The sequence below is a fragment of the Telopea speciosissima genome, chromosome 1, assembly GCF_018873765.1.
Source record: "Telopea speciosissima isolate NSW1024214 ecotype Mountain lineage chromosome 1, Tspe_v1, whole genome shotgun sequence".
Taxonomy (NCBI): domain Eukaryota; kingdom Viridiplantae; phylum Streptophyta; class Magnoliopsida; order Proteales; family Proteaceae; genus Telopea; species Telopea speciosissima.
The window spans coordinates 10,614,321-10,629,925 of NC_057916.1; the positions used below are offsets into that span (position 1 = coordinate 10,614,321).

The 15,605-nt window shown below is 38.3% G+C and overlaps 2 protein-coding genes across 2 annotated transcripts in view; both read left to right on the top strand.

Annotated features, from left to right (window-relative positions):
- The first annotated feature begins 507 nt into the window (after positions 1-507).
- Positions 508-2,625, top strand: LOC122647245 (peroxidase 21-like). Its single transcript, XM_043840691.1, is given in 6 exon segments — positions 508-582; positions 701-849; positions 964-1,152; positions 1,597-1,632; positions 1,635-1,764; positions 1,967-2,625. Coding segments are annotated over 6 exon segments (1,077 nt in total). The 5' UTR covers positions 508-521; the 3' UTR covers positions 2,479-2,625.
- Positions 2,626-13,322: 10,697 nt separating this feature from the next.
- Positions 13,323-15,605, top strand: part of LOC122649003 (auxin response factor 4-like) — a 28,704-nt gene continuing 26,421 nt past the window's right edge. The window contains exons 1-6 of the mRNA XM_043842348.1: positions 13,323-14,096; positions 14,204-14,260; positions 14,525-14,710; positions 14,812-14,896; positions 14,975-15,065; positions 15,147-15,311. Of these exons, the coding sequence (XP_043698283.1) occupies positions 13,752-14,096; positions 14,204-14,260; positions 14,525-14,710; positions 14,812-14,896; positions 14,975-15,065; positions 15,147-15,311 (929 nt within the window). The 5' untranslated portion in view covers positions 13,323-13,751. The remainder of the gene's footprint in view (positions 14,097-14,203; positions 14,261-14,524; positions 14,711-14,811; positions 14,897-14,974; positions 15,066-15,146; positions 15,312-15,605) is intronic.

Below are 15,605 nucleotides of genomic sequence, written 5' to 3' on the forward strand. Positions count from 1 at the left end.
TTCACCCTAACAGAATCCTAATTAATTTTCTAATAAAGAACTAAGCCGAGACCACAGTAACAGTTAAATTAAACTCAGCCAAACAGTAGAAACCCAGCCTTTAATTTGTGTATTGGGTCAAGCCCGATCCAAATCTCATACCCGTTCCAGGGCATCCAAAAATTTGGTTAATTAATTTCCAGTTTTGAGCCGTGGGGTCCTTACTCCTTAGTTTTATAATTCAAATTTCATAGTGACTAATCATGTCTATTTTATATTTTAATGTGGTATTGGAGGCTGCAGTGACTCTCAGGTCTCACAACTCTCGCACGCTGAAGAGAATCCGGTGGCCGCCCAACGTCAATGGTGCAGTTAGTGCTGTGTGGCATTTGGCGCACTTCGATCCACACTTCCACCGCCCCAACCTCTTCCCATACTCATACTTTCTCCTTAATAAATAGATACGAATCACACATTAATTGTCACTACCTCCCAATAAGCTGTTCTAAGGTCTGTTAAGGGAGGAGCAACCAATTAAGGAGATGACCATGGCCACAACCTCTGTTCTTCTATTATTACCTTTGCTCTTACTGTTACCTGCAGGTAATTAAGACTTGAAATGAGATTAGATTATTAATTACACAAGTTTTTGGTTGTTTAATTTCATGGCTAACCCTTTTTTTTTTTTTTTCTTTTTTTTTTTTTAATGGGTGGGAATCAGGTGAGTGTGATCTTCAGTTAAATTATTACAACGAGAGCTGCCCAAGAGCCGAAGAAATCATCAAAGAACAAGTAACCCAACTGTATAATAAGCACGGCAATACCGCGGTTTCATGGCTCAGAAATATCTTCCATGATTGCATCGTTAAGGTAAGGTAACTTAATTTCATTTCATATCATGAACAGTAATATATATTGGTTTTACGTACCATTTTAATCAAATTGATGTATTTCTTCGTCTATTAATGTTGTTGGTTGTTGCAGTCATGTGATGCCTCTCTTTTGCTGGATACAAAGGAAGGCATAGTATCGGAGAAGACATCGAATCGGAGCTTTGGAATGAGAAATTTTAAGTATATAGACACGATTAAAGCTGCCCTCGAAAGCGAATGTCCCCTCACTGTTTCATGCGCAGATATCGTAGCTCTCTCAGCAAGAGATGGTGTTGTCATGGTCAGCTATTTCTTTCTTTTTGTTAAATAAAAATTAACGTAGTCGGAACACAAGTATTTACGTGATTCACCCCAAATGAGCTATATACCATTAAACTAGAGCTTTCACTATTTTGTAAATTACAAATTACAAATTAAACCCTAACTCGGGATCAACCTCTATAATTGGATCACTGATATTGTGGGAAAATAATCATATCTCCTCCAGTTCCCTGCCCGGCCCAGTTCCCCAATCCCACTAATAAGAGGAGGTGGACCCCACCTATGTAGGGGTAGGGTGATCATTGTGCCCCCTTGTTAGGGGTATTGGGGAACTTGACCGGGCAGGGAACAGGAGGGAATAAAGATCTTGGATATTGAAGAATAATTAATAGTACCTCTTGGATTAAATTGAGATCAAGCTTCACCAATAACACACACTCATCTTGTGCTACTCATGTTACAGCTAGGTGGGCCACATATCGATATGAAAACCGGCCGGCCCTCGACTCAACGGAAAGTTATGTTGCAGAGCTTATTGATTTCATCCCCAACCATAACGACAACATTTCCTTGGTGCTTTCACGATTTGATTCCATTGGAATCGATGTGGAAGGAATAGTTTCCTTACTTGGTACGTACGTATGTATCTCCATAGTTCTTGATTGTTGGGATTCCACACGAAAGCAATAATTTCACATCGGATGTGAATAACCCGATGTGGATGGATTTGGACACCCTCTCTTTAGTGGCTAGCTTTTAAGGATGAGTTTCAGCATGCTTATATACATCTGTTAATGCTGAGCTGATTATATATTTGGTTCTGCAATTTCCAGGAGCTCACTCAGTGGGTAGAGTTCACTGCCTGAACATCGTAGGTAGATTATATCCTGACATCGATCCCACCATGGCTCCCGAGTACGGCGAGCGCCTCCGACATAGGTGCCCTTCACAAGACCCGGACCCAAAGGCAGTACAGTATGCAAGGAATGATCTTGAAACACCAATGGTTCTTGACAACATGTACTTCAAGAACATTTTAGCTCACAAAGGACTCTTGCTAATCGATCAACAACTGGCTTCTGATCCCAGAACTGCTCCTTTTGTAGAGAAGATGGGTTCTGATAATGACTACTTTCACCTGCAATTCTCAAGAGCTCTACTTTTGCTCTCTCAGAACAATCCCTTAACAGGTGATCAAGGAGAGATCCGAAAGGACTGTCGCTATGTCAACAATAATAAGGATAAAAGAAGCCCAATCCTAAGCCCAGCCCAATCCCCAGCTGAAGGTGAGCCGACTGTTTCAGGCCCAAGTCGAAGCCCAGGTGTTGGTGACGCCAGAGTTTAGGCCCCAAAGCCCAGATCTTTGAATAAAATAAAAGATTGATTAATAAGCTCAGGTCTTGTCTAACATGCCTCGGAGCAATATATTAAGGATGACCGAGTTTCTCTACACCCATGGTGAGGAGGGAATCTCCACATCTATGGCATCTGACCTTTTGGATTAGCATAGGAAAGGGTATTTTTGACCATGTATAATATATTAATATGGAAAAGGAAGTACACGCTGTCACTGTATACTTCCCTCTGAGAGTCTCTCTCCTCTCTTTATTCACTCTTTTCATTAAAGCTGCTCTACCATTTAGTTGCTCTGCTGAGACTCCATCATCTGATCTCCGGTTTACCCACACCATTAATGTGATAAAGATAATAGTGTCTTATATCAAAGAGAAAAAAAAAAGTGAATTTTTTTTAAAGAATAATTCACCTTGATACTTATAAAAAAAACCCAAATATCTATCGGATGGCAGATCAGAGAGACCCTAATGTGTAAGGTAGTGATCGAAGTATTGTAGATATGCATAGATATACATGGGGATGCATGCCAATCCACACGAAGATATTTGATTGCATTAGGCTCTAAAATTAGACATGAGACTACTTGAGAGTGTCAAATGGTCAGTTTTTATCGGTTTAAATTGGTTTTATGCATTTACTGGACCAAACTGAAGTCAGACGGTTAAGGTGTTGTTTGGTTTGAGCTCTGTTCAGTTTCAATTTCTTATCAATTTTTCTTAACGGGCTGTTACCAATTTACTATCGCTTGATACCAATTCATTTCATTTTCCATATATATAAAAAAAAAATAGCGTAACAATATTGCTTTTTATCAGTTTTTCCAATTTTCAATTTTGGTCCATTCGATCGATCTGATCAGTTTCGTTATGCCAGTTTCTAAAAATCCGAAATGGAAACTACCCAATAAGGTTTTTGATACAGGTTATGGTCCAGATTCCATTTTTTTACACCCTTGGTCAATACAACACCGAACCGAAGACTGGACAAATGAGTTCCCTCCTTCCCCCCCCCCCCTCCTTTTTCTTCCAGAATAGACTACTATTAATTGGACCTTTATCCCCCAAGTACGGTACATTCTTAAATGCATCAAAAAGGTATATCTGACTGTGCACATATATTTGGGGGAGTGTTTTAAATAAAATCACTTTAAGATGCACCGTCAGATGTACCTTTTTGGTGCACTTGAAGTGTACTGTATTTAAGGTGATAAAAATTCCTATTAAGGTGTCCAATTTCAAAAAGTTGCCGACAATAACAAGATAACCCAATCCATCAAGGTCAGACTCAACATTAAAGCAGCCCAACTAAATATGATGAGAAAATCTGTAGGCCAGATTGACAAACAATGAACTAATGAAGATTTGATAATAACAAAAGGGAGAAATAAGGTTACCTGGACGTGTGCAGTATGTTGCTCCCGTGTCCTGACACAGTCACACAGGGGTAGGTGAAATGATTGCCACACCCCATGGAAAGGCAGAATTTTTTGAAGATGTAGCGATCATTTTGCCGACCCCTATGTGTGGGCGACAAACACAGGCAACGTACCGCACTTACCCAGGTAGCATTCTCTTTCCCATAACAATAATAAGGGAATTGATTTCCTATTCTGAAGTCTAGAAGTTTTTCCCTTAAAACAAAGAGGTGCCTATTCCTCTTTCTCTTTGTCTTATATTTCTCTATTGATCCCTATCTCTCTAATGGTTCTTATAATTTATCTATTTAAAAGAGGGGAGAAAGAACGCCACCCCTGTGCCCTAACACAAGGTGCACGAAATAATCGCCACAACCCAAGAGAGGGGAGAAAGAACCCCACCCGATCCTGATTAAAAAAAAAAATGTGATTGATATTTCTTATCCTATATAGTGTGGAAGGAGACATCTTTCTTATCTTATATTTGATTGTTATTTTACTCAAAATAGATAATGAAACATTACAAATTTAAGATGGCCTCATTGGGTTGATTGTCAAACTAGAGAGTCTCAAGTTTACCTCATTAATTGATAATGAAATCTGCCCACTTGAAGCCACTATTGTGCCCTTGTCACCCCTAATTTGGAGTGGATGAGAAAATGACCACTCTCAAGCAAGTCCTTTTATGTGTTAAAAGATGTCTCAAAGAGTTGTGTTTACTATGATAGATGTGAAACCTAATTACAAAAATGGGGTCCTTGGCACCGTTTGTGTGTACCAAACCACTTTCATAATGTGCCCACACCCCACCAAAGTAGACTAGATTCCAACATAGACATAGGCATTGTACATCAATAAGGGTGTTCATTGCAAATCGAATTGAATCGTTTAAATTGGATTAATTGATAAATTGTTTATTAATTGAGTTGGTTTGATTATAAACCGTAAAATCGTTTATTAAACAATTTGGATTATTATTAAACTAAAAAAATAGTTGAATTTTAACCGATTCAAACTTGGTATGTTATTGAACCAATTATACATACTAAATCGATTAAAATTTTGGTTATTCTTGGCATTCTATATACACTTTCTATTGTTTTGTAATGGATTCATGTAAATTAATTTAATCTGTTTTTATTTCTTGGGAGAAAGAACGTCACTCAATCGCGCCAGACACGCCGCCCTCTTGCCCTGACACAGGGGCACGCAAAAGGACCGTCGCTCCCTTAGTCATTTATGGGGTTCCATGGGTTGCAGTGATCATTTCGCACACCCCTGTGTCACGTGTCTAATTTCAGAGCCCAATTCAATCAAATAATTTATATATTTTTTTTTATGAAATCAATACATATTCTTCGATTAACATATATATTCTATATATGTCCATACATGCTTATATTCAACAATCCATTATACATTTTCTCCTAATCCTAAGTTTTTCAAAGTTATATTTTCTTACCATCTCACAAACAAAAATCTTGGAAGTCTAATTGTCCACAATAAAGTTTCACCTAAACTACTAAATGACAAACATTTCCTAGAACGGCTCCTCTTATTCCACTATAATTCAAGCTACTTCTCCATGAGTTTGCTAGGAATCAATTGATCCTAAGCCATTCATTTGTGTAGATACAATCGGAATTAAATATAAAACAATAAAATTGCATTGCACAATCTTATGAAATCATTGAACCATAAATTAACAAAAATAAATTATTTAAAAAAAAAAAAAGAAGATAATATTCACTGTCCAAAGCCTAATATACGCTAACTCCTCCAAATGTCTATTTCTCTCCACTTATGAATGATATTTCTACCCCTGTTGGGTGTTGGGTGTTGGGTGTTGGGTGAGGAGAGAGAAAAACCCAGGAAGCGTTAATGTATGCTATGGTCCCAAACAGAGAACTCAATCCTAAGAAAAGAGAAAAGAGAAAAGACTGAGTATGCTAACAGTATACCATACGCTAACAGCCTATGTGTGACGTGTCCATCACTCTCTTCCACCCATTAAGGGGTAAAAGAATCATTTTAAAAAGTGGAAGAGAGAGAGAGAGAGACACAAGAGAAAATTATTGAAGATTCTTTAATTTTCTGGTCGGGCAGGTATTTCTGTCAACAAACTATCAAACCAGAACAGAACCCATTCTACAAAAACTTTGTTAATTAGGTGCAATGTGAACCAGACAACTTTCTTGTAAGTGTTGTGTGCCGGTCCATTTGGCCACAGATGTCTCTCTCAGCCCTGGGCTGGCCCACGATTGATTATTAGTCTTAAGCTCTCGTGGTTTTGTATCCTTGGTCCAATGGATTTTGAACTCTTGATCAATGTAGAAGATAAAGTAAGAGTAAAACAAAAGACACTCCCACTTTTTAATTTGGATAAAGTTTTCCTCTACCCATCATCCTAGGATTCACAACTGACAAATCTCTCTCAGGGTTTTAATATCCGTTTCGCCCTCTCCCGCTCCTTGGTGAATGGGAAATTCAGTCCTTTTAATTTATGGAGAAATGTTCTTTGTGGGGGACATAGGGGCTACGCCCAGACACTTATGGACGATAAAATGACTGTCCCATCCTTATGAAAGGCAAAAATCCCACCCTCGTGATGCCAGTGCGTGCTCTCATTGATTGCCGCGTGCGCATAACCCCTATGCACTGATACCTAAAACCTTGGTTGGAATCTGCACTCCAGCATTGTGCATTTTTTTAATTTTTTTTCACAAAAGTTTAAGGAGGAGGAAAATAATGTATTATTCAAATCAATTTTACCAAACGATGCTTAATTAACGCTTTAATTATGATTCCATAGCTTTGGCAATGGTGTTTATTTTCTGTGCATTAATCATGACTATGGACTAAGGAGATGACCCTTTTCTCTCTTTTAGGGGAAGATTCTAAGTGCTTAATTAGCTTTCCTAAGCATTTGAACTGAAATTATTCTTGAGATGCCACAATCCAAGCTAGAAGCTTTTGTAATCATTGGGATGCCATTTGCTCCCTCCATTAATGAGACCCACTAAAGCTTCACTTCACTTCACTTCACTTCATCTAATAGAAACTTAGAATCTAAGCATCTGATATTGCCATGACATTATTATTGATTCATTCATTTAATTATACTCTTGTTTTATTCTCCAACTCCTTAATTATTTCCATTGATAAACTACACCCCTAAACAGCTTTAGATTCACACATTCATGTTCCCTCAAAATATTTATTTTTATTTTTATTTTCAAAGATTATAATTGCAAATTAACTATAGATAAGATGAGGATGTTGGGATGGATAAAGAGAAAATTACAAATATATATATATATATATTCAAAAAGTCAGATATCCATGGTGAAGAGATTCTCCCTTTACTATGGATGAAGAAAAACCAAGTGGTATGTTATTTAAGAGGACACTTCCCTCCCCTCCCCTCCCCACTCCTCCAAATAAAAAAATAAAAAAATAACAAATCAAGACGAAATTCCTGGGCCAACCTATTACTTTAGACAAGATAAACTCTAAATTAAGGTGAAACAAAAAGGTGGCATGGATCAGATGTGGTCCAAGATGCATAGATATGGAAATTGGGATATAACATGGGGTGGGACTTGGGAGCAGCTGCTTATTTGGTGTGTTGTGCTTTTGTTTTGATACATAAACCAAGAGTCAATCAGGGTTTTAGGCCATGTTTGGAAGCAAAGAAAAATAAATTTATTATTTTTTTTTATTTTTATTTTTAGTTTAAGGAGAAAGATAGACACATAAATCATTGTGTCGATCATCATATTTTTTTTCGTTTATGTATATGCATCGTATTGATCACTATCGATACCGAATTAGAATAAACCATATTGATATTAGGTACCAAAGATACGAATACGATACCCATACCTTGAATCATGAACCCAAAACAACCAAGAGATTGCTTACAAGGGAAGGGATCAGTCATTCAGATCAATGCCCAACTCCATATATATAATGACTGTGTGGTTGATGGTTTTTGGGGGAATTGGGGTACAGGGCGGGGGAGAAAAAGAGAAAAACTTGTGAAAGAAAAGGTAGATACGATGAAAGCGGGGGGGGGGGGGGGGTTTGGGGGGACGGGGACCCAAAAGGAATCAGAGAAAAGGAACCCCACAACATACAAAGTCACAGAGATACGGACAGTTTGGAATAGACCATCCAATCCCATTTTTAGTCACAAACAAACAACGAAAGTAATTTAAGAGGAAAGAAAGTGGGAGGTGGGAGGAGTGAAGAGAGAGAGAGAGAGTGTGTGTGTACTGTGTTGTTGTTATCTTGAATTGTGATTTTCAAGCAAACAGTGAGAATGGATAGTACCTACTGAGTGAATACTGTGTAGAGCAGAAGCAAAAGCAGAAGGAGGAACCGGCTTGAATCTCGAGGGCTTTTCTCCTGACATCGACAGCCCATTGCAATTCCCTCTACCCCCACTTCTTTATCTCTTCTCTTCTCTGCTTCTCTTGTCTCCTACAGTCCTACCTCTCTCTCTCTCTCTTTTGCCAATGCAAAAAGGAATATTTAATTGAAGGGTAAAAGATATGTACAACGCTCAAAATTACATGCAGGTATTCTTCATAAGATTCGGATTACTATAGCACTATTCCTATAAAATATTTAAAAAGGCTCCTGTGCAGCACCCTGCTCGTACAGCACGTGTAGTGTCAGACACAATGAGGCATGCAAAGACCACCTTACCCCTGCTCAGATAAAGCACTCGAGCAAGGGTAAGGTGGTCTTTGCACACCTCGTTGTGTCTGGTGCTGCACATGCAGCGCGAGCAGAGTGCTGCACCAAAGCCGAGTCCTAAAATGTCTCATATACCCCCATATTTTTAGTGTTTTCCCATAATGTCCCTCCACCATGACATAAAATTGCACATTATCCGTGTAGCAAACTCTTTCCTTTGATTGAATTAGACTCTAAATTTTAACATGTATCTTATCTAGACCACGTTCTCTCTGTCCAATAATCGGAATGAGTATATCATCTTTGCACGTGATAGAATAAATGTCTTGTGATATTTAAAAAATAACAAATCTTAGTGATGATAACAATTCACCTCTTTTATTTTTTGCATTTCCCTGCATTTCCCTTCTCTTTACTTTTCGAGATGTTTTTTACTTTCCTTTTATTTAACCTTTCAGATGAAGCTAAAAGCATATTTAACCTTATGGTAAGGTTAGATCAGAAGTGACAGAAGAGAGGAGAGGAGGGGGAGAGAAGGACAATTTTTAATGAGTAGTTGTTGACGGCAGATGGTGCACCAGAGAAAGCTAGGAGACCAAACTGGTATTAACTTGAACTCCTAGCTCCTTGCAACAACTTAAGGCCCACCTGTTAGAATGGTCTATATCCCATTATGAAAGATGAGATGGGCTTACTTTTTAAAAGGGAAGAGAGAGAGAAAAGAAGGAGGCAACAAGAATTGTTACATTTAAAAACCTTAGCAATAAGGACTACAACCCAAAGTTTTTAATAGAATATTTGGGATTCTATTGGGAAGCCTGAACATGGTTGGGGCCCAGAAATTTAGTTTTGCTACCAAATACTCTCACATCCATAAATTTGATTAGGCATATCAATTGTAAAGGTTCATTCATCACTTGTCAAATCTATAAATGAAAGGGAAAATATGTGTTTTCAAGAAAAATTGAGTCTGTGTTGAGTTCTGATATACTATTTAATGGGTCCAACTCAACCAGAGTATTGAAACTCAGAACAGTTTAACAGATGAGTTATTTAATGGAGTATGATACTTCATAGATATTGGATTTATATAAATTTAGGCATATTTTTTCAAGGATGGATATGTCATGTAGTCCCTCCCTTAAATGTTTTTTATTCTTTGTTTGATTCTTGAGAGGAATATTGTATTTGCTTTTAAATTTTCATGTCTCATGCATGTTTCATTTGTTTGCAAGTAAAGAAAAGTGAAAGGAAGTGAAATCATTTTTGAAAAGAAAAGCAAAAGTTAAGTTTTGTATAGGGTCTAGGCATTCACTATGCCTAGTGAAGTATAATGTTTCACTATTTACCACTTGGTAGTACATGAGTTAATCGATATGATAGAGGATCTTCCATACGTCTCAATGATTGTAGACACTGGATTTTGTCACCCTAAAGAATCCTTTTGGATATTAATAAATCATCATCTCGATTTAATCCAGGAAGTACTGATCACTCTTCCCTAACAAGGATGCTCGTTCCTACAAAAAATTTGGAAACATTCTTAGAGGGTTCCCATAAAAATTGCCAAAATCAGAATTCACCAACGAAAACCATAATTTGTTGTTGGCGAATTTGGGAATTCGCCAACGAATGTCAACCTTTTTCTTCGACCGAATCCAGGGCGAATCTTGCAATTCGCCAACGAAAAAGAAAATATTTCGTCAATGAATTGGGATTTTCATCAGCAAATTCGGACTTTTGCCAACAAATTTTATTGATTTTCACTAACAAATTTCTTAATTCACCCATGAAAATCCGTCCCCTATTTGGTTATAAATAGCCATTCAAAATTTTAAAAATAATATACACAGGAACATTTTTTTAAATTCCTAACAAAAAGAGGTTCTAGGAAAATCCCTGAGAGGCATAATTCCCTCGATATATCAGCGTTGCCAGATTGAGTGGACAAGGCCCTTTTGGCTAGACAAGTAAGTTTCTCTCTCCTCCCCTTCTTGATTGTTTAAGTAGTTTATTAGTTAAATCCTACATAGTACAGTGTATGTATATTTTCTATCCTTTCCCACAATACCCCTTTTGGGTCGTCATAATGGCAAAATTTCTATGAATAGTCTTAAAATATTTCTTTTTATGTTGTTATGCAGCCTAATTGATAGGATTATTAAATTAAGCCTGCATTTTGTTTTACGGAAGAAATTAGAGGTTCTAACTTGGTTTCCTTTCCAACTCAAAATACTAGAACAAGTGAACTCCGACCAATTTTCAAACTGCAAAAAATTCAATTTTTGTTCTTTATTTTTACAAGATAACTTACAGCCAAACATAGCCTAAACTAAAAGTAACCATTTGATGATTTGATTTGCAATGAGATTGAGTCTTTAACTCTTAACCTCCTAAAAAAGAAAAGTAGTGTTATCGAGTTTCAATCTCCCCCAACTCGTGTGCCAAATCTTTAATGATGATGGATCATCACGAAGGAAACTAATGAAAAGGGTTTCCTTGTAGGGACACAACAAAAAAATAAAATAGACAAAAGCAACTCTAGATAAATATGATTTGATCATGCTTATTAGTCATTTATTTCATTAATAATAATTTATAAGCAAGAATAACTAGATATCTCGACGGTTAGTGAACTTTGTTTCTTCATCTATTCGTGTTTCCTTGTCACATGAAAATGAAAAATTGAGGATAAATTGTTGGTTAGGTAGATGGTTGAATGGATCATTATCTTCTCTGTTCTCTATCCGGTTCCTCTCATAGGGGGCGGAAATGATGATCTAACTTCTTGCCAGAACACACTGCCCGGATGGGGTTAACTCGCCATTTTCGCCCCCCCTGTATGAGAGGAATTGGATAGTCATACCGGGTAGGGAACCTGAGAGGAAAAAAATTATAGTTGAATTAGTTCAAACCCACATACACAACACAGTTTTTTTGAGATTGTGGACTAATGACTATATACAGCACACATGATGTGGGATTAAAACTTGATACTGTATAATGTTGGCAATGGGTTTTTTTTTTTCTTCTTTTCTTTAAAAAAAAAAAACCCAAAAAAAATAAGCATTCCTTTTTCTTTGGGTGGGTTTAATGTAGGGCTCATGTTCCCTGTGTCGCAGCGCAAGCTGCGCCCAAACACATGGGTTTGCCACTTAGGGGGCAGGATGGTCATTGCACCCACCCTGGGCGCAACTTGCACCCCTGGCACAGAGAACATTCTCCCTTAACTATTAAATAGTGTATTAAGAATCGGAATCGGATGGGTGTATCAACCTTACCCGATACCAATGCCTGATATAGTGGTATAATGGCATTGGTGAGTGGACTTAAATTCTAAATTTTTGGTGAAAAAACAAAAAAGATTCGGTACCCAACCGATATGATCGATACGAATCAATTATCAATATTGGTATCGATGGTGAGTTAGTGTTGATGATCGATATCAATCCGATACGGTGAACTGAAACCCTGATTTTAAATCGATCATACTCATACATCACTTTTAATTACCTTTGCAATCACTTTGGACCAGGATCCTCTATGGTACCGGTGGGACGACAGTACACATCCGACGACACAGCAGAGGGTAGGTGGCATACATGACACACATGGCCTCTAATGTGCCGTCGGAATCACTTTTGAGTTTTGAGACCTCCATAAAAGAAGGAAGTTTTGCAGCTTTTTTTATTTTTCTTTATTTTGTCGAAGAGTTCGCGGAAGAGGTGGAGAAGGAGAGAGGAAGGGATTGTGTGCGCGTTTGAGAAGTCACCACGAATGCCTGAAACAGAAACAAAGATGGAGAGAGAAAGAGAGAAAGAGAGAAATTTATTAATCAGAGAACAAGACTAGGGCAAATTTTAAGTCGAGGATCCCAATGGAGAGAGAGAGAGATTTGTAGAGTTGGGTATTCGAAAAGGGAAGAGTGGAGCAAAGATGGCTTATTGGCACCAAAAGCGCAGACCCATTGCCCATTGCCATTGATGGGTAACAATACATCTCTCTTATCCTCTCTCTCTCTCTCTCTCTCTCTACAACTACGAATTGTCTCCGTGAGTGGGAGATTCTGAGACATTGGAGTCTTACCAACAAAGACTCCCCTTTTCATTTGCAGCCAAAATTCAGGCCCCCACCAACACCAACACCCACACCACTCTCTCTCTCTCTCTCTTACTCATGAGTTTCTTTTATTTTAATAATTTATAATTAAAGAGCCTAGCACTCATTTACACCTCCGCTGATGATCTCTCTTGTTCTCACTATTCTCAAAGCAATGAAGCGTTTAACTGAAAAAGAAAGCAGACAGCCACTGTATCAATGACAAAGTGACCAAACATTACTCCACTTTTAAGCTCATCTTTATTTTTACTTACTTTTCTCTAATGTCTTCTTCTGCTTATGTGGGTCAGTGGTGGATTTTGATATCGGTATATGAAACAGAACCAAAATTGATTGAATTCAAAGGCTTAACCATACCAATTGGTTTCCTTGGTGGTGGTGATGGTGTTGTAAACCTATTTTTGTCGGGGATGGATGGTGATCCCAGTTTCTTCCCACTCTTCCACAACCCACAACCAACCAAAGCCAAGTGAGAGGAAAAGAAGAATAAAGAAAAACAAAAAAGAAAAGGCAGAGCAAAGGGTGGGGTAGTGGGGGTGTGGGTTCTGTTCTGTCTCAGGCTGTCCCCCCCCCCCCCCCCCTTCTTCCCTTCTCTCTCTCTCTCACGCACACACACTCACAGATTAATAACGTTAGTCTGTGTCCAAAACCCACAACCAGCATTGGCTTTTTGCCTTCTGTTTCTTTGCTTGTATGGCAATTATCTATGTCCTCCTCTGCTTCTGCTTCTGCTTCCTCTGCTCACTACTGTGAATGGGGGGGAAGAATCATTATATGAATTTCTTGTTTTTATCCTTTGCTACCCTTTCCATTTTATTTTTCTTATGATTTTTTAGCTTAAAGAGTAGTGGGTACTTTACTTGAATTCCCTGCTATCATTTCGTCTCTCGTGCTTTACCTTTCTCTGTTCGCCTCTGTATTAAGTTCCTCATACTGTTTTTTTCTTTTTCTCTTCACCCTTTGGAATCATTTTATTCTTCTTTTCCCTTCTCCTTCGTGTGCTTACGAGAAGAATAAAGGTGTTCATGGAAATTGACCTGAACCAGGCAGTGAAAGAGGGAGAGAAGAGTGCATGCTATGGAGATCATGGCAAGGCTGGTGGTATTATTTGTTCTCTGTCTTCTTCATCGTCCTCTTCTTGTTCTTCAACTTCCTCTGCTTCTCCCGTGACTTCTTCAATTTACTTGGAGCTATGGCATGCATGTGCTGGCCCTCACACCTCCCTGCCCAAGAAAGGGAGTGTAGTCGTCTACTTCCCTCAAGGTCACTTGGAGCAGACTACTGCTTCCTCACCTTTCCCATGCTTAGAAATGCCCACCTTTAATCTCCAGCCCCAGATATTTTGCAGGGTCGTTAATGTCCAACTACTTGTAAGTATTGGGTTTTCTTTTTTTAGATTGAATTCCATGTATTTTCTTGACAATTCTCTCTCTCCCCGTTTCTTTGGTTTTATTTTATTTTCTTTACTTGGGTTCAGGCCAACAAAGAGAATGATGAGGTCTATACACAGGTGACATTGTTTCCTCAACCAGAGGTATGTCCTTGACATGTTAGCAGAGCTACCCTTTGTGTGTATGCTGTTTTATGCATTGGCTACTTTTGTCTAATGTTATATTTGTGAAAGAAACCTGATGAATTGGATCGAATTCTTTCTTTTATATCAATATTTCGTCCTTCATGACTCGACTTTCATTGAATTTGTTAAATCTAATTTAGGTTCCCATGTCAGAGCTAGATTCTACCCTTTAAAAAAAAAATTATATCTTTTTCGTTCTCTTAAATCGTGGGTATTGCTCAGTTGGCGGAGAGGAATTTAGAGGACCAGTGCCTGGAAAATGAGGTGGGGGTTGAGGAGGGTAATGGACCTGTGCCCTGCAAATCAACCCCTCATATGTTCTGTAAAACGCTAACAGCTTCTGATACTAGCACTCATGGTGGGTTCTCTGTCCCACGTAGAGCTGCAGAGGACTGCTTCCCTCCCTTGGTGAGTTTTTTTCTCTCTTCAATTTTCTCCGATGATCATCGGTCAAGTTGGGTTACTCTTGGTTTATCTCACGCTAAATTAGACAATTTTTTGTACTGCAGGATTATAAACAGCAAAGGCCCTCCCAGGAGCTCATTGCCAAGGACCTTCATGGAGTTGAATGGAGATTTCGACATATTTACAGAGGTGGGTTTGATAGGATTAGTGTAAATACACTATGCTTTTAAGAAAAAAAGCTCCCGGAATTTTATGTTCACTTTTCAGGTCAGCCACGGCGCCATCTGCTCACCACTGGATGGAGTACATTTGTTAGCCAAAAGAATCTTGTTTCAGGTGATGCAGTGCTCTTTCTGAGGTATGTGCGACTCAATTTATCTTGAACTTTTGCTTCCGTTTAATATGTTAAGTTCTGTCTGCTTAGACGACAGTTTTGTAGGGGTGAAAGTGGAGAACTGAGGTTGGGAGTGCGAAGAGCTGGTCGTCCTAGAAATGGTTCTCCTAATTCAATTCCTGGCAACCATAATATGCATCTTAATGTTCTTTCCCCTGTTGCTAATGCGATATCCACCAAGACCATGTTTCACGTATTCTACAGCCCAAGGTATTGTTCTAAATTGTCATATAGTCAAACTCTCTAATACATGAGGTACTCAAAGTGTCATGTATTTTTTTTTTCCCCCCTTTCATACCTAATTAATCTACAATTGTCACAAACATGTCACTGGCAATGATGGGCTTTGAGAAGTCAAAATGAAACAGAAATGGATCACATCTTCCTTCAGCACCATGTATAGCCTTTTGCTGTATGTCTGCTAGTTTGTAAGAATTTAGCTGTTATGGTTGCTTAACAAAAAGCATCAAATTCTCAAGTTCTCTAGTGAACAATGTAGCATTG